We start from the raw sequence: 21,481 nt of genomic DNA on the forward strand, positions 1-21,481 counted from the left end.
TTGAAAATTTGTTTCAATTTTCTTATAGTTCTTCTTTCTCTCCTTTTCCTTCCTCTCTCTTTTCCTGTTTTACTTCTGACCTATCATCATTTTCTGGAAGCAAATAACACTCAATATGGTATCTCTATTGCAGAATATATTTGTTTCTACATTGCATTAAACTGCTAGGTGGTGATGAAGAGGAAGGTAATAGTACACTACGTTAAATCACATTAAAACACCAGGTGGTGATGAAGATGGTAGTAGAATGGAGAAAAATATCAGCCCCAAGAACAACGAAGGCCCCATTGCTAGTCGTTACTGCGTGAATGTTGGAGCCCATGGCTCCTGGTTTATGGAGCCGTCAGCCTCAGCACCCTTCAGGGGAGTTACTGGCTTTCCACCTGATGCAAAGGGCTCACCTCTCCCTTCTCTCCTTCCCAGCAGCTACATATTTCATCTAGAGACCCTTGACTTCCCACTGGAGGGGCAAAACACACAGAAGCAAACAAGCACAAAAACCAAAAATGGCAAAACAAAAAAACACCCAAGCAAAACATCTGCCCCTGACTTGCTTGCACGCCATCTCCCTGAAAGCAATGCTTCTCTTCCTTGGTACTCAGAAAAGTTGATGTTCAGGAGAACTGTCTTCTTGGGTCTCCATTTCCCTCCATTTCTGGGTCCACACTGATGATAACAGAACTCAACTGTTCAACAAATATTAGCTGATCAGATAGGTACTGCACGTTTATTGGTGCTGGCTGCTGTGCCATAAACACAGGGTGTTCTAAGATGTACTGCAACATGGCCTCTGACCTCTAGGAGCTTGTAGACAATGCTAAGGGCCATTAGAGAGACCAGGTAAGAATATGGTGTAGTATCTATCATCTGTGGGGACTGCTAATAGGAGGGAAAGAGTTGCACAAATTTAAGGAAGAAACTGGGAGGTTAATAGTGAACTAGAAGTTATGAAAAGGAAGAAATCAATAAGGGCTTTAAATTCATGAAAAGTTTTATTTATGAAGTGTGACTCTGGTTGGGCCGTGGATAGATTCAAAGAAGCAAGGAGAGAAAACACTCCTGGAGATGTGGAGAAGCATGAGCTGAAAGGAGGAAGGAAAACTGAGGAAAAGGAAGGAGTAGAGAAAAGGAACATTTTGGTTATGGTGATAATATTGTCGTTGGCTCCCTATGATATCACGTGAGCAAAATTCACAAGTCCACACAAGATCATTTTCAGGGATAATATAGAAAATCCATCAAATGTGAATTTAAGATCTATTTGATGTGTCTTTTGTAATGTCTGTGTTCGTAAGTTCTCTGTTTGTAAGTTCTGTGTTTGGGCTTATTCCTGCAGCTTGCATTCAGCTGGAGCATCTGCTGGGCTGGAGGTCCAAGATGGCCTCCCTTACCTGGCTGTCAGTTGGTGCTGGTTGTGGGGTGGGGCATGTTGGTTCTCCTATGTGTGTCTTCTCATCTTCCAGAAGGCTGGTCCTTACGTGGCATTCTCAGGACAGCAAAAGCAGAAGATGCAGGGGCTCTTCAGTTCTAGCCTTGCAGGTTGCACAGTGTCACTTCTGCCTCATTCTCTTGGTCAAAGCAAGTCACACAGCCAGTCAAGATCCAAGGGAGAGGTAGATAGATTCCACATTTGGATGGAAAGAGCAGCAAAATCACATTGTAAGGAGCTTAATTCATTGGGGCCAATAGTGTTGCAATGTCTCACGTTAGGTTAGGACAGTTGGAGAGACACTGTTCTATGCAGAATGAGTGTGGGTCGGGGATGTGAGAATCGGGGTATCGGCCCAGGACTGCCACTCGATGTTTGAGTTTAGGAAGGTCATTTGACTTCTTGGATCTTATCTTAATTCCATTCACAGAAATTTTATTGAGTTCTTTCTTGGTACAACTACAGTGCAAGAGGTGCAAAAGTTAGGGAAATGCCTCTTTCCTTACAATGTTGTTTAGCAACATTTTTAACCATGACACTCTGGCTAAACATCAATTCTTGTCCCTGGTCTGGGCACGCTTTTCCCTTTCCTCTCCCATCGCAGGTAGAGATTTACTCTTCTAAAGTGGACACCCGCAGCCTGGACTGGGGACTGGGAGTAGGGGTTGGATTGTGTAGATAGTGATAAACTAATAGGTACTAAAATTAAATTATCAAAAGAAAAAGTAATTTGACAGTAGATAGGGAGAAGAGTTTCCTTATCTATAAAACGAGGAGCTTGAACTAAATGGTCTCAGATCTCTTCCCACTGCAAAGTACTATTCTGTGAATGTCTTTGCATCAGTCTTGGCATGACGCTCAATCCAGATAGTGCCTGAATTATGAGTGATCCGTATATATGAATGGGCACCCGGAGTCAGCCTCTGAGCGTGTGTCTGTTCCACAGTTCAGAATGCCTTGGGAGCATTTGACCTAAAGAGTGCCTTCTCCTGAGTAGATGTAGAGCTAAGGAATTGCCAGCAGACTTCTCTCTTGGCCACCTTTCGACCCCCCTGCTGGCACGGTGCTAGTTGCCACGGTAATCAGCAGCCACAGATGGAGCGCCTCCTCCAGTACTCTCCTGCCACACCATGGCTGTGGGTACCAAGAGACTTCACTCTCTTAGCCAGCTCAGAAGGAAATACGTTCCTTCTTTTCTAAACTGGATGTTTAGGTGTATTTTCCCATAGAACATTCTGAAATATAGCCCATCCAATAGAAAGTAAATTATGACATACTGGTATGTTTTGGAGATACCGTGGAGTGAACAAACCCTCTTGGCTAATGGAGATCTAGACAACTTACCAGTATTTCTTTTGAGAGGAAAAAAAAAGTTCAAGTTGCAAGAACCAAATTTACAAACAAACTTATATACAGCATGTAACCTGTTTTCTAACTAGAACTTGCCTTGTCTATACCCCCAGTCATCGTTTATTTAAAGCTTATTTCCATTACACATAAAGAAAAGTGAATAAATTACAAACACTGTTCAGTAAGGTTTTGGCCATCCTTAATGCAATAAAAAAATCTCTGAATTCTGGATTCTTCTATTGTAAAAATATGACCATGTCAACACTAGCAACTTGTTGAAAACTTGGCAGATATTTCTAATGTAATTATTAATGCAAGCTGCCTCAATTCCTCTTTGGTACTAGACAGGTTGTAAATAAATTATATAAATAAATATTAGTGCAATTATTAACTTGGTAATTTTATGTGCTACATGGGCACGTAAGGACATTAGACAGATGAAGGCTGCTGAACTTGTTCATGTTTGAGTTTATACGTAACAGTGACTTATTCCCTGTATCCTAAAGGGGTAGAAGGACACTAGATCGAGCCTTGTCTTCAGCTGCATAAGTGAATATAATTGTAAAGAAATATATATGTAATTTTTCATGGTGGTTAAGTTAATAACATGTCACTATAATTTGTGTACTTCTAAAACAGAAACCAAATCACGTGCATCCTAGTTGGAAAGAAAGTAAAGACAAAATAGCAACGAACAAGCTAGTGGCTCACTTGTTTAAAGCCCAGCCTTGCTGTCAGATGGCGGTTCAGAGGTTCCTCTTTAACCTGTAGGGTTTTTTTCAGAAAAGAATAATGATAGCGTGTAAATGTCTTCCTTCCTTCAGGAACCTTTGAAATCATAAGCCGAGGATTGCATTGCCTCTCACGCTCAGCTCTCAATAGCTCCCAAGGGAGCTGGTGTGTCTTATCAGACGGGAGCAGCCAGGCAGGGGCAGCCGCCACATTGAGAGGCCAGGGCGGTGGAATGGTCAAGGCCGCCGGGCAGGTAGTGAAAGGCCTCTTGCTGTGTCAAACAAATGCGGTTTCCTTCCTGGCTTCCGCGGGAGCTAATTTTGTTTTTCACTTCTCTTCTGGTGTAAGAACAATAAGGATTCATAAGGCCATGCTGCCTGTGAGGAGATGTGCATTAGATTATCATAAATCCACAGATAAAAAGTGCAGTGGTCAATGAGAACAGGCGTTCTTGGATGAAATAAAAGGTTTAATTGAAAGAAGCATCCTAGGGGAGACAGATGATTGAGTGTGGTATTGAGTAGACATTAATTACCATAGACCAGAGGGTGGAGAAAGTGAAAGGAAGACCATTCCGTTGTTTTTTAAGTTCCCAAATCTGTTTCTCTTTAAGAGAATGTGGGAGGTTATCCTAACAGGATGCTAGGAAAAAAAGTGAGGTTTTGCTCATACACAATGTTCTTAGAACACTATTAATATTCCTTAGGAAGTTGCAGCTGAATTTTCTGCTAATACAGATATTTTTGTTAGAAGTTAGAGATCTAGACAGGATACAAAGTATACAATTATGCCGAGTAATATATTCCTACTGTGTTGAGTTATAACATTAGTAAAAGATTTGTATTTATTCATAGTTCTAGAATTTTTTTGATTCTTTGACTATGTCCCTCAGCTCATTCTTTTACTAGGTTGGGTTTTCGTTCTACAGTATAGCAGAAAAATAAGAAATTAAAGAGGCATCTGAACACAGGTCTCCATTAAACCCCAGGCGGCTTGCTGTGTATCACTGCAATATGGCTGCCTTTGTAAATCCTGCGTATTTGTTTAGCCAATGCCCTACTTTTGATGTGGCTGAAATAATGGGATGAACTCTACATCCACAGAGATAAAGGCTGGGATCAAGGGTGCTTTAACAAGAAAATCATTGGTCAGGTGTCTCTTTCACCAGTCATTAACATGTGTGAATTATGACTTGGATTCTTCTCTCAGGTCAAATAGAACGTAAAAACTATTCTGGATTATCTGTGCCTGATGTGCAATGGATTTTAAAGGACAAAGATGGGGAGGTACCAAGTGTATTATGAATATTTTACTTGATATTTGTTCACAATGCTGCCCAATTTAGTTACAAAAAAAATGTCAAACTTTTAGTTTATTTGCTTTTTGGTTTTATTTATAACAAATGAATTCGCTCAGAAAGTGAATTTAAACTTTTCAACCAATTGTTTAGGAGTTGATATAGACACAGTCTTAGTTTTAAATGTGAAAAAATGTTTTTTGAACAGGGTTAATTTGAACAGGGTAGTTGCCAAATAGTACCAGCTGTCATAATAAAGTGAAAGTGAATGACAGATTTACTCCACCCCATATCAAAACTCAAGAGCGGATATGGTGATCAGATGAGCCAAAATAAATGTGAGTTCTTAGAAACATTTGCAACCTATTTTCTTGCCTAACTCAGCCCTTCAGAGGCATCAAAGTGCAAACAGGTCTTGATGAAGCTCAGCACTATTATAGAAACGGCAAAGGAAAATCACTGAATTGTTGTAGATATACCAAACACACTACCTCATATTCCAAAATTCCATTTGATGATGGTGATGGTGGTGATAGTGGTCTATATTACAAAATAATAGAACTTAATTAGCAGTTTTTAAACTATTTTTTGGTATTAATAAAAATGTGGCAATATTGAGCTACAATGGAAGAACTAACTGATGCAGCACTTGTCAGCAATGCCTCTTAAATAATATTTACCATACACTTGTTCTCAAGGATGGGTTAGGATAGGTGCTAGTGGCATAAATACAAGTGGAATTGTTCTTGCTGCCCTTGAAGTCCTTAAAGATTTATATAATAACAACCACAATATAATGTGATCAGCACTATAGTTTAATTATGTATAGAGTGCTAAGGAGACCCAGATGAGGGCCCAGCCACAGAAAGCAGATGACAACTGAAATGGGCTTTGATGGGTAAGTAAGAGTTTGCCAATGGCCATCAATGTGGGAGGGGAGAGAATGATGGTTAGGTAGAGAGAATCCCACCTGAAAAGTAAGAGAAGCTCTTCGTGGCCTTTGATTAATTAATTTCAGTTCCATCTAACAAACATGCTAGAAAGTTTAGGCTAGAAGTGTTAAAACTATGATTTTTTAGACGAGATGCAAGACATAGCTGTCACTTTTTTTTTTTGGCATTTTAATGCTGTTATTTCAAGAAGGGCACCGTCGCAGAAAAGTGTCAACGAAATAATTTATGAAGTCATCCTATAACAAATATTTATTATACGTATGCGTCCTGCCTGAGGCTAAACTGGACTCAAAGTTGAATCAAACCTAATTCCCACCTCTGATGAGATCACAAAGGTACAGTGGAGGTAAGAAAGGCACTCCAGCAAATAGTTGTAAGAATAGAAAGACAAGTGATGAGAATCGTAAGAATGAGAAAAAGTCAGTAAAATGGGAGCTCGGAGGAGGGCACATTGTTTTCCACTGATAGAATCAGGGAAGGAGGAGGCGGCTTGTATGCTGAGACACAAAGTCGGCGTGTCTGGAAATATTAAGTAAAATTTCTTTTGAGGTGAAAATAATTTCTGCATTTGATATATACACATATACGTATGAAATAAAAATTCTTCCTATGTGTGATTAAGTGTCATATAAATTGTAGGTCAGTACCATCCAGAAAATGCTTGACTGAAAAGATTCATTCACTCATTGTGCTTAGATGAGTCTTCCTTTTTGATGTATCAGCAAGTAAAAATGGCGCCGTGATGGATTAATTAAAAAAAAATGAGCAGCCCGGCCCGGTGGCGCAGGCGGTGAAGCGCGCGCTCCAATGCGGTGGCCTGGAGTTCGTTGGTTTGGATCCCAGGTGCGCACCAACGCACCACTTGGCAAGCCATGCTGTGGGGGCGTCCCATATAAAGTGGAGGAAGATAGGCATGGATGTTAGCCCAGCGCCAGTCTTCCTCACAAAAAAAAAAATTTAATTCCTCCAGCATAAACTAAACTGAGATAGTCTTTTAGTCTTTGACGCACACTTGACTTGGTTGGAAAATAAAGATCCATTAGTTCAGGGAAAAAGGAAGTCCTGCTCAACCTATGTCTAGGGAAATATTGATTGGAAGTGTGCTGAACTTTTAAACTTCTTGTAATTACACACTGATTTTACAGGAATGAAGGCCATAGACATTGCTCCCTTATCCTTGTCCTGCTTTCGTATGTAGAGTACAGCAGGAGAGGAGCATTCGGAAGATGAATACTGAGGAAAAAGAATGTCAAGTGAAAGGCAATATTCAGTAGACCATGCCAGTTATTGAGAGCTCTGAGGCCACCTGAACAGTCCCTTTTAAGAGCCTGGCAGGAACATTGCAGGAATGTGGGAGGAGGAATCTTCTCAGACTAGGCTACCTACTTTGGGAAAATCTCACAGACACAGAAGCCACTCTGAAAATCACACTACAGGATGGTGTCTTAGCCTGATTGGGCCACTATAACCATACTACAGCTGGGTGGCTTACAACAACAGAAACTTAGTCCTCACAGTTCTGGAGGCTGGACGTCCAAGATCAGCGTGCCAACGTGGTTGGGTGAGGGCCCTCTTCCGGGTTGCAGACTTCTCACTGTATTTTTATGTGATGGAGGGACGAGGGAGCTCTGTGGGTCTCATTTATAAGGGCACTAATCCCATTCGTGAGGGCTCTACTCTCATGACCTGATCACCTCCCAGAGGCCCCACCTCCTAATACCATCACATTGGGGATTAGGATTTCAACATGTGAATTCAGGGGGGACGCATTCAGATGAGAGCAGATGGATATATGTGTCAAATAGAAAACGTGATACCAAAAGAAGGGAAAGATGATTAAGAGAAATATAAGCACTATAATAATGATATCATTAAGTTTTGATATCTCCTATGTGTCAAAAAAAAAAAAAAGTCACCCAATTGGTGAACGGGGTTATTGGTCTCAGTTTTCACGTCTATACTGTAGGGTAGCATTCTATATCCACACTCTTGTTATGGTCTCATGGTGTGTGGAGGGCACTTTCGCAACCACACGTGGTAGACTTGGCCATGTGTCTTGGCAATCACTTGGCAATGTGAATTCATCTGGCCAATGAGATGTTAGCAGATGTTTTATGACCACAAGCGTTAAAGTTACCTTTTTGCATTCTTGTCTTTCATCGTGTGAGAAACATGCTTCAGATATCTGGTGGTCTAAGGAAGATGAGAAGTATATGGAGCACACCTGCACCTGGGCTCGGAGGCAAGCCTGCCTGAGCCCAGCCTAGACTAGCCATACCCTAGTCAGCCTGCAGATATAGGAGACAGAAATAAATGCCAGAATGTTCATGTCACAATTTGGGGATGGTTTGTTATGCAACATTTTCGTGGCAACAGCCACCTGATACATTCATTCACTTATCATCGTTGATTAACTCTGGATAGATTTCTCCTCTCCCTTCAATTTGTTTGTAGTAGTGAGGATAGGAAGATATATCCACATTTTAATTTTAATGGGTTTTCACACTCTATAGAACCTAAATGACTTCTTATTTCATAATCAGTTTTATCTGAAAATTAATTTTAATGGAGTAATTGATTTAATTATTTAGATAAAGGTGAATTCTATGTCTTTATCTACAAATGGCATGTTATATATATGGTAAGAACATTCTCATTACAATAGTAAACATGTACTGTGAATTTAAAATGAGTGTTACCCACTGAGATTTCTCCATCTCTATCTGGAATTTAGGATTATTCATCATGAATAGTATACTAAAGGGGACTGGTTTCCAGCTGGAGTCTCATTACACGCAACTCGACATCAGACAAAACGATAGGGTTAAAATACTCGTATTTTTATCGTTTGATTTTCTTATAAGCCTTAACCAACAAGCTAACTCCCCCTCCCCCAGCCCCCATGAAAGTACCTCTTACTTTCCAGCTGTGGTAGTACTGTTACTACATTGTAGCATAATTTAATAAACACGACTCTCTACACCTTAAAGTGAAAGAACATTTCCTGGGTCCTCTAGGGGAAATGTAGGTAACTGAGACGTAATCCTTGCCTTCAGAATTCTTGCTTAGGGAAGAAACCTGTATTATCTTTACTGAAAGAGTCATTGTGTTCTAAATAACGAGACAGATTCGGAGAATGGAGGATGTTATGCAGAGCATTCTTACACTTTTATCTGAGGGTTTAAGAAGTTATTCTGTGCCTGTAGTACTTCCTAAAATCCCAGTGAAAACAACCTGTAATTCAGTGTCATTAAACCATCTACAGAAATCTCCCAATCCAAAACTAAAAGCAAACTTTTTTTTCACTTCTCCTAAGGAAACTCACCATCATTTATTCCCCGGTGTGGAATTCCCTCCTTCTAGAAGCTTCAGAATGCACTTGCTGGTCTGCATCTTCTGAAGCCTCTCATCAGACTGTACTTTCTGTGACACTTGGGTGGTGTTGGTGCTGATTGTGACGGATGGCGTGTACACAGAGCGTGATACAGAAGTAATGGAACTGGAAGGTTTAGCCATGAGGTCATGTGGCGTCTCTAGGACCTTGTTCACGACCTACAGGATTTCTCTCTGGAGCCTTCTCTGTTCTCTGCTCCATTCCTTTCTAGCCTAACCCTCTTGCATACTCTACTGCAGCCGTTCTCTAAGTGTGTGCCCGGGAACACTTCATATAACATGCTTCATGCTAAGGTGGGTTCCATGGTCACCTAAATTAGGGAATACATATTAACCTTTTAAAAGCACTGAAAAGTCCTAAAATAAAGAAACCCTTTTTTCTAAAATTTTTTGTCATAGAAACCCTCGTTTTTTTCCCTCACCTGCAATGACTATGACCCTGTGTATTAGACCTTAGGTTGATCCCAGTCTTCAAGGGAACCAGTTTGATTGGTCTCTGAAGCCTGCCCTACTTGGGCACAGTCTCGGGCCAGACCTCCTCTGGAAGTGCTAGCAGCCTGTGGAGCCTGTGGACTGACTGTCATGGGGTCAGAGGGCACCTCCAATTCAGTAAGTGCCACCCTCTTCTGAGCGGTAGGCTGGCCCTGGGTGGTACAGGCGCCATAACCGGTGTGCTCACTTGCACGAGGTATTTTTATTTATGTGTAGCGTTTGTGCTTGATAGCCATGTTGTCTTTTAAAAGTGTTAAGTGCAGGTGGCCGGGCAGACAAAGAATTTGTGATGGCAAAGATATTGGAAGTATTTCCCCTAAGAACGCAGCTTCCCAAATGGGTCTATTCCTCTTAGAAACAGGCCCATTATGCTACCTTTTTAGATCTTTAAATTATTACAATCATATCGTTTGTTCTTGAATTTTATATTCCTATAAAAGCATGTATTCTTGTATTTTAACGACTGAATTATTGCCTGTAAAATATTTAAGACATTTTTAATCAGGTTTCTTTAATTCACCTTTAACAGGAAGGAGTAAACACAAAACAAAAAGACCTGTTGTTTCTTGATGTTAACAAAACAGGTTCAGGCTCTAGTTTTATAAAAATCCTTGCTGTCTGAATTATACAATATTCATTTACATTACTTTTCGTGATGCAAAATATTCTATTCATTTCTTTAATCTTTATCTGAAAAGGAAAAGAAAAATTGCCAGCATCACTAAACTGTTGAATTTGCTGATCTTTCAAATACATATCCTGTAAGTTGAAGGGAGAAAGGCTGCTCTGGGACTCCTAACTCTGACCTACTGGACCTTCGTCGGATTTAATCTCTGACTTCGTATTACATTAAGGAACTCTTATATTGAAAGGGCAGTAAAGAATGGCCAGTTTTTGACATTTGTTTTCTGGTATTAGATTAATCCTTTACTTAGAGAAAATTGTTTTCTGATAAGTTCAGTCAGAGATCAGCTCCTGCTCTCAGTAGTTTCCTCCTCCTGCACCTTTTCTGGGGAATGGACTTCAAAAAACGTGAAAAACATCAGTGTCTCAATTACAAATATTTTATAGGATTTTCTTCATTCAGGTGTTTGGCTAAAAATTATTTTAAAATGAGTGAATGTGCACTTAAGGAGATCATATAAGGATATATAGTTAAAATATTGTTTATCAAGCTAACTATAAGAAATCTATGTTTTAAAAATTTTCCTCCATTAAAAGTAAATATGAGTGTTGCTTACATTTAGCTCTATGAAACTTTTCTCCTACTTGTTGCAACATTAACTTATATTTTTCTTTTCTATTTGATCAATATATAATATTGAGCTTTGGGTTAATTCTCGACAACCTATAGAATAATTCAGAAAAAGTTTTTTTAATTATCTGCCCTATAATCTCTGATTCTTTTTGCTGATTTGTCTATATAGTCCAGAGGGCAAAAGACTTTAAAAGATAATCCATCTACTTGTAAATCACCAAGAGTTCTTCTGATTTCACTTATGTATTAGCAGCAGTGTTGGCAAAGTCCTTTACAACGGATTCAGTGATCATCCCTGGATCGCCATTTACCTTTCTTTGCATGTGCCTGCTCGTCTCTCTCGTCTTGACTTTACTCTCTGCAAAGTACAATCTAAAATGAAATGCCTCCCAGCTGTTGGAATGAGCCTCTGATGCCCACTCTAGGCTGATATTCACATTTTGAATTTTATGTAATCCAATTGGCCAAAAACCTTTCATGCTTATAATAGCTACCCATGCTTTTTCAGAAGATTAAAAAATTTCAGAAAATTAAGTGTCTTGCAGGTGTCTTATCCTTTCATTGTTGTGAAAATTTGTTTAGCTATAACAAAAGTTTCATCACCTTACATTCCTTAGAATTTACTTAGGCAAAGCTAACAGTGGTTAAGCTTATTGTAAAATATCCTGGCAGAATTGCCAGGGATGGCTTTTGCTTTATATTAAAGAAAAGTTATTCATTTTTTTTTCTTAAGGCCCTTTTGTTTATGTGTTGGTAATTGACAAAATGATTGCATGTGAAACATAACTCTTGCGTAAAGTAAACTGCTCACAACACAGACTAATTACACATTTGGGAGGCGAGGCAAAGACATCCAGAGCCTGCTCATGCTGAGCCAAGAGCACAACATTTAATGAAATGAGGGCCATAAAAGGCTTAGCATGGATGCTGTCAGGTCTGACCTGGGCTTCTGGGAAATTGAACACTGGCCCTGCGGACTGGTGGGCTCCCCTGGGCTTTGAAATGCTGGGTTATTACCACTTTCATGCGTGAATCAAGCACTGCTTTGCAATACAAGAACCTCTGTGATTCTAGAGATGGCCCCATTTGGAACACTCTCAAGCTAATAATATGGATGCCTCCCTAGTCATCCATCTTCTTGCCTTTTTCCTCCTTTCACGCCAAGTAATTACTTTTGATATTAGTTTGATAAAAATGGTTAGTATATCTGGCAAGGTCCTACCATGTAGTTTCTCTGCTTCCTCTGTCCTAGTCTTAAACTCTATTCTTTCCTCTCCATGTAATACTGTGAATGAAAGAGAAAGACCTTCCCACGTTGTTCAATAAACTTTTTGCCAGTTATGTTCTGTGTAGACTGGCCATTTCACATCACAGTGTTTAGTACACGGTAGATGCTTGATAAAAATTTGTTGAGTGATCATGGTTTGCAGAGTGACTCTCGCTCAGGCTGGAATGGATCAGTCTCATTTCTGAATTCCAGCTGTGGCAGGTTGTTCATTGTGCTTAGGAATAGAAATGGTATCACAGAGAACAAGATGAGAGAATGGAGAAATCGGAAAAGAGTAACTGAATGGGAGGAGAAGGGAAAATATACATAATTAGGATGATAACAGAACAGCTATAGGAACTTGAACAAAGTTTGTGTAAAAAGGGATAAAAGGTTAGTTAAGGCTGGGAATGGATAGAATAAAGCACTGAAATGGCTTCGAAAAATTAGGAAAGAAAAGGCAGTTATTTTACTTACCGTTTGGTTTTACACTTCTTTTTTTGATTTAATAAAAATAATGCCTATACATACATCATTTTGGTGTTTTCCAAATTGAGAACTAGGACCCATTATTGGATTATGAAATCAATGTAGTGGGTTGTGACCAAATTTTTTAAAAAATAAAAAAGCATAGAAAATACTAGAATGTGTTGCACTCTGAGCAAGTATTAGCTCATGAAACTTTTGTTTATAGATGTGTGTGTGTGCATATATGTATATGCTTGAATGGATAGACAGACAGACAGACAGGTAGACAGGGCACCGGATCACAGTGCTTCCCAAACTTGATGAAATGTACCATGAATATTGCTGTTTGCAATGTTCACTTGTGATTTGAGGTACATGATGCAATTTAAAACCATGAACAGTCCACCGTCCATCACAAGTTGGTAGCTGTGACATATCTCGGTGCCTTCATTGAGGATTTGATGTTGAAGCTGAGCTGGGTTGTCATCTCTCCTAGGAGCAAAAAGTATGGTATGAAAAGGGAAATTGGACTAGGTTACTTTTAAGATTCCTTATAACTGTGATACCTTATGCTTTTTATAATTATTTTTAAGGTAAAAACCAATTTGTATAAACATTTAAATTAATGAAATCTGGAATAGTAGGAATCCAATGTGTTGTGCCAGCAGTTTATTCATTTGCTTACATGTATGTATATACAATTCCACCAATACACATTCATAGATACACAAAAATACATATACATACACGCAAGCACATATTGCTGGACACTTACTCATATATAGCTCATATATGTTAATTCATTCACTCAACAAATATTTATCTAGTGCCCGTTTTTGAGGCTGGCACTATTTTAAGCACTAGCGACAGATTGTTGAGAAAAAAACGCAGAATAATATAAAAGTCCCTGTATTCAAGAGAGATTATTTAAAAAATAAATAAACAAATAAGTTTACAGTATGTGATAAATGCTAAGGAGAGAAACAAAGCAGGATAATGGATATGGGTAGGGTGGTGTTGTAGGGTGTTAAAGTAATTTGAAACTGAACGGCCAGGGAAGACCTCGCTGATCAATGGGTATTTGAATGGAGAATTGAAGGAAGTGAGGGAAGGAGTTCTGCTGGAACCCAGGGGAGGAGCATTCAAAGCAGAGGGAAAAGGTGATGCGGAGGACTTGGGGCAGAAGCATGCAGGTTGTTTTGAAGAAAAGAAAAGCCAAATGGGCAGGCGCAGAGTGAATGGGAGATGTGCTCAGAGGAGAGGCGGCGTGCTCAGCTTATGCAGAGTGTGCAGGACAGTGGAAGGACTTCGGCTTTTTCTCTGAATGAAGTGGGAAGTCACTAGAAGGTTTTGAGTATTTGTTTTAATAGGACCGCTCTGGAGGCTGTGTTGAGAAAGAGCCTGAGGAGGAGAGAAGTGGAAGCAGCGAGGCAGAAGGGAGGCCCTATCATAGAGAGTATCCGGTGAGACACAGTGGGGGCGAAGGTCAGAGGATAGAGTCCTGGGTGTGTTTTCAAGGTGGAGCTGCCAGGAGTTGCTGATGGGTTGGATGTAGAGTGTGAGACAAGAAGGGAGTCGGCAATGACGTTGAGATCTCATGCTTGAATGTCAGGAGGAATACAATTGCATTAACTTGTTCAGGAGGAGCAGGTTTAAGGGATGATCTGTTCGGCCATGATCGTTTCAAGGTAGAAACCCTAATGGAACTGCTCACTAGAAAATTGGTTATATGACTCTGAGTATAGGGGAGAGGGATAGAAAGATGAATTTGTGATTCATGCATGATATATTTAAAACCATGAAATTAGATGAGGTAATTTAGAAAGTGAGGATGGAAGAGAAGAGAAAAGGTCAGATTGATTCCTGGGACACTAGTCCTTAGGGATTGGTGAGAAGAATTGGAAAAGAGGATTGGAAAGGAGTGGACAGTGAAGTGGGAGGTAGACTGTGAAAGAGTGGTGTCCTGGGACCAAGAACAGAAAGTGTTTGAAGAAGTTGAACATGATCAATTGGGCCCAACACTACTGTAGATCAAGAAGGGTGAAAGGTGAGAACTGACCATTGGATTTAGCAACATGGAAGTCGTTGGGACCTCTAAGAGGGGCTGTGAATATACTGCACACACACACCCATGCACACACATACACACGTATATATTTATAGAATATATATATACATATTATGTATTATATGTGGATTTAAAGAATCATATAGTACATATACTACAATAGGGTATATATATTGTATATAGTATACGTGGTATTATAGTGTGTGTGGATGTGACTGTATTTGGCAATTGTTGATTCAGGGCAGTGGTTTTCACTGGAGATGATTTTGACCCCAGGGGACATTTGGCAATGTCTGAAGGCATTTTCGGTTGTAACAACTGGAGAAGGAGGTGCTACTGGCCTCTAGTGGGTAGCAGCCAGGGATTCTGCTAAATCTCCTACAGTGCATGGGGCAGCTCCTCACAACGAAGAATTCTCAGGCCCCGAATGTCAGTCACGCTTAGGTTGAGACAGCCTGAGTAGAGGATGCTGTATGGCCAGCCCGGGCCCTACGGCCTTAGACCTACACACAGGCAGTAGGGGCACCTGAGCATCCATCCTGGGCCTGACTCTAGGAATCTCAAGGACTTTGCATCTGCAGACACGGCCTCTAGGGGCAAAGAATAAGCAATAATGAAAGGACAAAAAATAATGAAATTCACAAGGTTTCCCTTACTACGCCAGCCTTACCTCTTTGCATCTGCAGGTGGAAAAAGCAAGGGATACTCCCAACAGAGTGTGGGTAAGCTCCTGTCTGAAAGACAGGAAGCCAGGGAGGGTCCAGGTCTGGATGTGCTGCTGCTTTTGGGCTCCTGGTGTTGCTAAGGTCCTGCATCGGGGGCACTCGTGAGGACTTTTTACCTCTTTCCATCCCACCAAAAAATGTCTGGCAAGATTTGAGTTTAATTTTCAGAGTTGAACCAAGATTATTGGAGGAAGGCATTCAGTATATTGATTTTTTTGTACATTAGGTAAAGGGGCACTTATTTCTAACAGAGGAAATGGCTGTGTTAACTACTGTAATGGCTTCCTTCACCATTGGGAAGTTAGCTTTTATTAGAAACCACTAATTATGGCTTGAGGCTCGTACAGCATAAGAAAGAGATAAAACATAACTGTAGTTGGGTGGAGAACGTGGAATTGATTGCACGGCCTCCTACTGTCCTTGTAGGAATCTGTCTGGGAATTTCTTACAACTGGGCCGAGTCATGGTGGTTCACAGAAGTGGAGTCATAGTAGAGCAGTTAAGAGCCGGACGCAGGAACCACACTGCCTGGGCGCCACAAGGCTCAACCCTGACAAGTCACACCGACTGTCGGCGTGGTACTTATCTGCTGTGCCCCTCAGTCTCCTCATGTGTGAAATGGGTGCGGTAGTAATCCTCTGAGGGTGGGTGTGAAGAGTGAGTGTACTGACATGTGTGAGGCACTTAGAACAGAACCACTCAATCACTGTTAGCCACCAGTTTGTTTTTGTTGTTATATTTTTGGCTCTTGGATATCAGGGACTTCAAAAAGATAAATGAAGTTTAAAATGAAAAGGTAACCATAATATCACCTGATTTCTATTTCGTTTTTACCACTTATGTAATAAATGGAAGGTGTGAGTACAAATAGTCGTTGTCAATCTTATTAAGAATTAAACACAGTTGCCAAAAAAAAACCTTATTTGACTGTAGAATAAAGTGGTTTGAAGGTTTTACTCAAGCAAAGCTTGTCCTTGTGTTATTCTGTCTCCGGTAGATACAAAGCCAGAGAAGCTTTCAGTCTTTCTCTAAATTGTGTTCTCAAACTTCCAGTAAGAACAGCTGCTCTTTAACTCACACTTTAATTCAGGGAAACTTTATTAGACTGAAATTAACCAAATCCCAGAGAGGCCTGGAAACATAAATGATTATGAAATATTATGGTTTCTAAATAGAGCATTTTGGAAGACAAAGATGAAGGCTAATAATTTACATTGAGTATTTAATTCTGGCATTCCAAGGGCAAAAAGACAGCTAGTTTGAATCAAACAATGGGATTTGTTTCTTAGATAATAATGTAATGTTAGTTGAAAGAACTAACCTGTAATAGGTTTATTAAATGAAGCAATAAAGTTTCATTTCTTTGAAACTACCTGTTGTCAAAATCTTTACAGCTAACTCATTTACAGTGAAATTAAATGAAGGCACTATTTCTTTAAAGTTACACATGGGTTTTCTCTGTTTTGGTAGGAGCTGAAAATGCTGTGTCAGTGGATCTGGCTATGATCAGACCTCTTAATCTGTTTTAATTATGGGTTCTTTGCTACTTCTGATTTTATAGTTGTTATTTGGTGACTGACATTCAGACATTCACAGTAATTTTTAAAATATGTAATTTAACATGAGAGTCCCTCAAAGTGACCTTCAGATGAGAGTCTCTAGGCATAATTACAGAGAAGAAGGAACTGCCGACCTAGAATGAGTTGATGGTTTCCAGGGCTATCTCATTTTCAGATTTTCCGGTTACACACTGTAGCAGAGTTTCACATTTCTGCTAGCCTGGGACGGATGCAGAAGGGGCATCTACACGGATTATCATGTAGACGGCACTTTTCGTTCCCGCTACTGTATATCTGAAAACATCAGGGATCAAATATGATTAAACAAGTTTCTCCCTGGAGACCTGAACCCTAAATGTGCCTCTTGCCGCCATACTCCGCATTTTTTGAGACCAGCTCTGCTTGTGGCTAGATGTCATTTGTCGAAGAGGACATGAATATTTGTTATGCATTTTCATTTCTGTTTAGGTTCAAAAACTGATTGCTGGTGACTTATGCTACCCAGAGATGCAAGTTTAAGGCATGAGTTTTGACACAGTGAAATTTAATTCAGTGATATCCATTATGAATCACATTTCTCTAGCTTTCAAACAACACTTAATTTTTTCAGTGCTCTATCCAATTGACAGTTTTTATCGATAACATTGCTTCCATGGTGAATGATATGTTTGAAAATTATATAAGCCAAATATTTCCCTAAAATTTTAGCATGTTTCTGCCCTAAGCTCACAGTATCTACCCTGAGTAGATCTCAGTATTTTACCCTGAGATCACAGTATCTCTAAGGTCTTTTCTGGTGCCTAACATCCCCTAAGTAATGTCCAGAGTCTTTAATTACTGAGAATATTCTGCTAAATTTCAAATACTTACGGATGTTTCAAAGAGCATGACTATGCCTTGCCAAAGGGTCCTCTGTGCTGACCATCACCAAATATTATTCCCAAGAACTCTTCCCCCACTCCATGGACTTGGTGGTCGCCCCTTGAGGAGAGACAGCCAGCCTTCGCCTGCCAGGAGCAGGATTGCAGCTGTTAGAGGTCCAGACGTCCTGTCTCACCAATTGCATATGTGTTTGGCCATCTGAGTGTGTAAATGTCAATCTCCTTTCTTCCCTTCACTCTTTCGTGTGGCTTCCCAACAGAAAGGAGAACCTGACTGCTACGCGCTCTCCCTGGAAACAACTGAACAGCTCACCTTCGAGATCCCCCTGAATGACTCAGGTTCTGCTGGCCTTGGAGTGAGCTTGAAAGGGAACAAATCTCGAGAAACTGGAACAGACTTGGGGATTTTTATCAAATCCGTCATCCATGGAGGTGCTGCTTTTAAGGTGGGTAGGAGTGATGTTTGCTTGTGAGTGTGAAGATACCTCGAGATGTGGCTGTTGTGCTTGGGAACCGGAGGGAGAAAGTGTCTCAAGGGTGAGACCACTGAGACTTTCTGCCAGAGGCAGGAAATGTATGTGTGATCAGATCTGGGCAACAGGTGTCTGTTTTCATACTTTACATGGTTAATTTCATTTCCTAGAGATAGTTCTAAAACCCATCGTGATTAATATTCTTTCTTGCATTCTTTTTATTACTCTGTTAGGATTCCTCTGAATTTGTGACCCAACGAAGTTGCACCTAAAAATACACAATCAGAAAAACAAAACTAAAAACAAGTCAACATCAAGGCAGCAAATAAGAGAGTGTGCTTCTTGTGCTTGCAAGAATGAAAGCTCACTGGAGCCTGAGAGTGACTGTGGTATAAATTAAAGGTCATTTATCACATGTGCACACTTGAAGATGACCATGGTGCCTGCAATGCTTAGATTATATTATAAATTTCCAGACAAAAAGGAAAGACCGTGGCTCTGCCCTTTCACGCTGGGGTGGGCAGTGTGGTCATAGCTATTACCATTGTGCAGTGGTTAACCAGATGGCGGGGCTGCGATCTGACTCCACCACTGTGTGCTCCAGCTGGTGCATCCTTGCTAGCTGGGTGTGAACGTGGGCAGGGAACTGGACCCACTGTGCTCCCATCTCCTCGTCTGTAGAATGGGGATAACAAATAATACCTAACTCAAGGGGTTCTAAGGATTAAATAAAGCGATACACACGATGTGATGATGAAGCTGTGACGTGATCATCACTGCTAATAGGGGTTGAAACACGTGCCTGCTTCTCGTTAGCTGTCCTCCCCATCCTCGTCGTCTCCTGCTGTGCAGTGAGACCTCCTGAGTTTGAATCCTGCCTTAACTACTCTCACCCTCCGTCACTGTAGGCAAGTTGCTTGTCCTCCATATGCCTCTGCTTCCTCATTTGTAAGATGAGTAAAATTGGTAGTGCCTACCTCCTGGTGCTCTGGTGAGGACAGAGAGACCACACATGCTGAGCCTACGATAGACTTGCAACAAATGTTAGCCATTTTAGAGTCATCTTGATATTGATAGCTGTGCCCTTTCCCACTCGAAAGCCAAGAAGACATGGTTAGAGTCTGCAGGGGCCCCCGGCCCTCACATCCTGGCTTTGTTGAAGCATCTCTTCTCACACTTGTCATTCCACTTTTGTTTCAGACCTAGACTCTGAGCTAATGTCTTTTCTTTGGGAAATAAGAAATGCATTGTGGATAGACAACTCCTTAATGCACTTCTTGGATCAGTTAGCTTTTGTTGCATAATAAATAATGACAAAATTTCAGTAACATCCATCAATAAGCCTTTATTTCCCTCATGGCTCTGCAGGGCAGCGAGAGGGGCTCTGATGCAGGCTGGTGTGTCTCTGTCACCAGAGTCTGAGTGTGCTCCACATGTCCTGCCTGCTAGAGCACGTTCTTCTCGTATGCTGAGGTGTCAGAGGGCCAGCTGCACTGGCTGAAGCCTCTTAACTTCTGGGCCCCAGACTGGCACACTGTCGCTCCACACACAAACCCCTGGCCAAAGCAAGTCATATGGCTGAATCCAAGGTCAGTCCCGGGGTGGGGGAACACAGTCCACCATGACGAGGCCGTGGCAAAAGTATGAGCGCAGAGAAGGAGGAAGAATTGGGGCCAATCACCCAATCTATCGGACTCTCCAATTTGGCTCAGAAATGCAGAACCAGGAGCAGAAGAGAAATAATAGTAATAATAACAACAACAACAGCAATTACCATTCATTCTGTTTAGTGCTTAATAGACGTTGGACTCTGTGATGAGTTTTAGGTGGATTCTCTAATTTTATTCTTGACAGTCACATTGGATTATCATCATGCCATTTTATCAAAGGGAAATTGCAGATTACACTGGGTAGTGCCTCTCCTATGGTCACAGAGCTAGGAACTGTTTAAACTAAGGTTTGAACACAGGCAGTCTGACTCCAGAGCACCTGCTACGCTGCACTGTGATGAGGGCTCTTGCATCTCATCCATTCAGGTTCCTGGAGATCAGGGGCTGATGCCCTGGAGCTGTCTTGCGTCATGCGTGTCATCCTTAGCCAAGCAGTTTAAACATGTGCTGTGTTTGAGAGTGAATCTTAGTTATCTTTGTGGATACTAGCTTGATATTACTCTTCTTATTCCTAATGACAGCTCTATTTGTAGAATTTATTCCAAGTAATATTGAAACTGAAATGGGAATTTTTAGAAATTAAAAGCAAACATCTTAGGTCTTTTATGGGCAATAACTTAAGCTGAAGGAGATATTGGAGAGCAGGTTGAATATGTATATCCATGTTTGTGTAAGTGAGCAGCTCCTTACCTAAGCAGTTTCCGACAGTCCTGTTTCTTGCAGCAAGATTTCACTTTCCATTTATGTAAATTTCTTTCCTGATACTGGTCTGCTGACTCAGACAATCACACCATTAGAAACCACTGGACAGCGTATTTATAGCTGATCTTAAACAGTAAGAGGCATCAATCATCAATTTAGCCTTATTGTGAATGTTTAGTATCCATTTGTCTTGTTTACTTTTAGAGGCCTGAGCTTTGCTCACAAGAAATCTGATTAACCAGAAAAAAAGGAAGTGCTTTTCTATTCTCCTTCTGCTGTTCCAATAATCCACTGTTACTCCTCAGAAAATTGCCACCTGTTCTGTGATCCAGGATTACGTTTTACAAAAATTGTTTTGAGACTTTGTTCCTGCCGCTTTTCAGAAGATACACATGTAACAGACTGCAATGTCTCCGGGGCATGGGGGAGATAAGCAGGGGAACATCCACTTTAGCACCTGGCCCTAGGTTTTTACCTGAAATCAACAAAATAATCTTTCTTCCAGAGCACAATCATTTTCTTCTGGGCCTCCATACCACTAATTGGTTCTCAAGGTGTTTTTCCCTTTAGGGAAGGTGGAGTTTTGAAAACTACTTTGAAAATACGACCAGATTCTTCCTGTGGATTCTGGGTGCTGTATTCTCCTGGGGGCTTCCCTTGGGGTAAACAAAGACAGAAGACTTCTCGCCACATGTAAAACCCATGAATGGCTGTGACTATAATGGAGGGCCCCTTTTTTTCTCCCCTCACTACTGGGGCTACTG

At 40.7% G+C, this 21,481-nt stretch overlaps 1 protein-coding gene across 1 annotated transcript in view; it reads left to right on the top strand.

The window, feature by feature from the left end:
• PARD3B (par-3 family cell polarity regulator beta) overlaps nucleotides 1-21,481 on the top strand; it is a 931,426-nt gene that overhangs the window by 519,015 nt on the left and 390,930 nt on the right. The window contains exon 11 of the mRNA XM_058549666.1: nucleotides 18,133-18,318. Coding sequence (XP_058405649.1) covers nucleotides 18,133-18,318 — 186 coding nt within the window. The remainder of the gene's footprint in view (nucleotides 1-18,132; nucleotides 18,319-21,481) is intronic.

The sequence above is a fragment of the Diceros bicornis genome, chromosome 10, assembly GCF_020826845.1.
Source record: "Diceros bicornis minor isolate mBicDic1 chromosome 10, mDicBic1.mat.cur, whole genome shotgun sequence".
In the NCBI taxonomy this organism is placed as follows: Eukaryota; Metazoa; Chordata; class Mammalia; order Perissodactyla; family Rhinocerotidae; genus Diceros; species Diceros bicornis.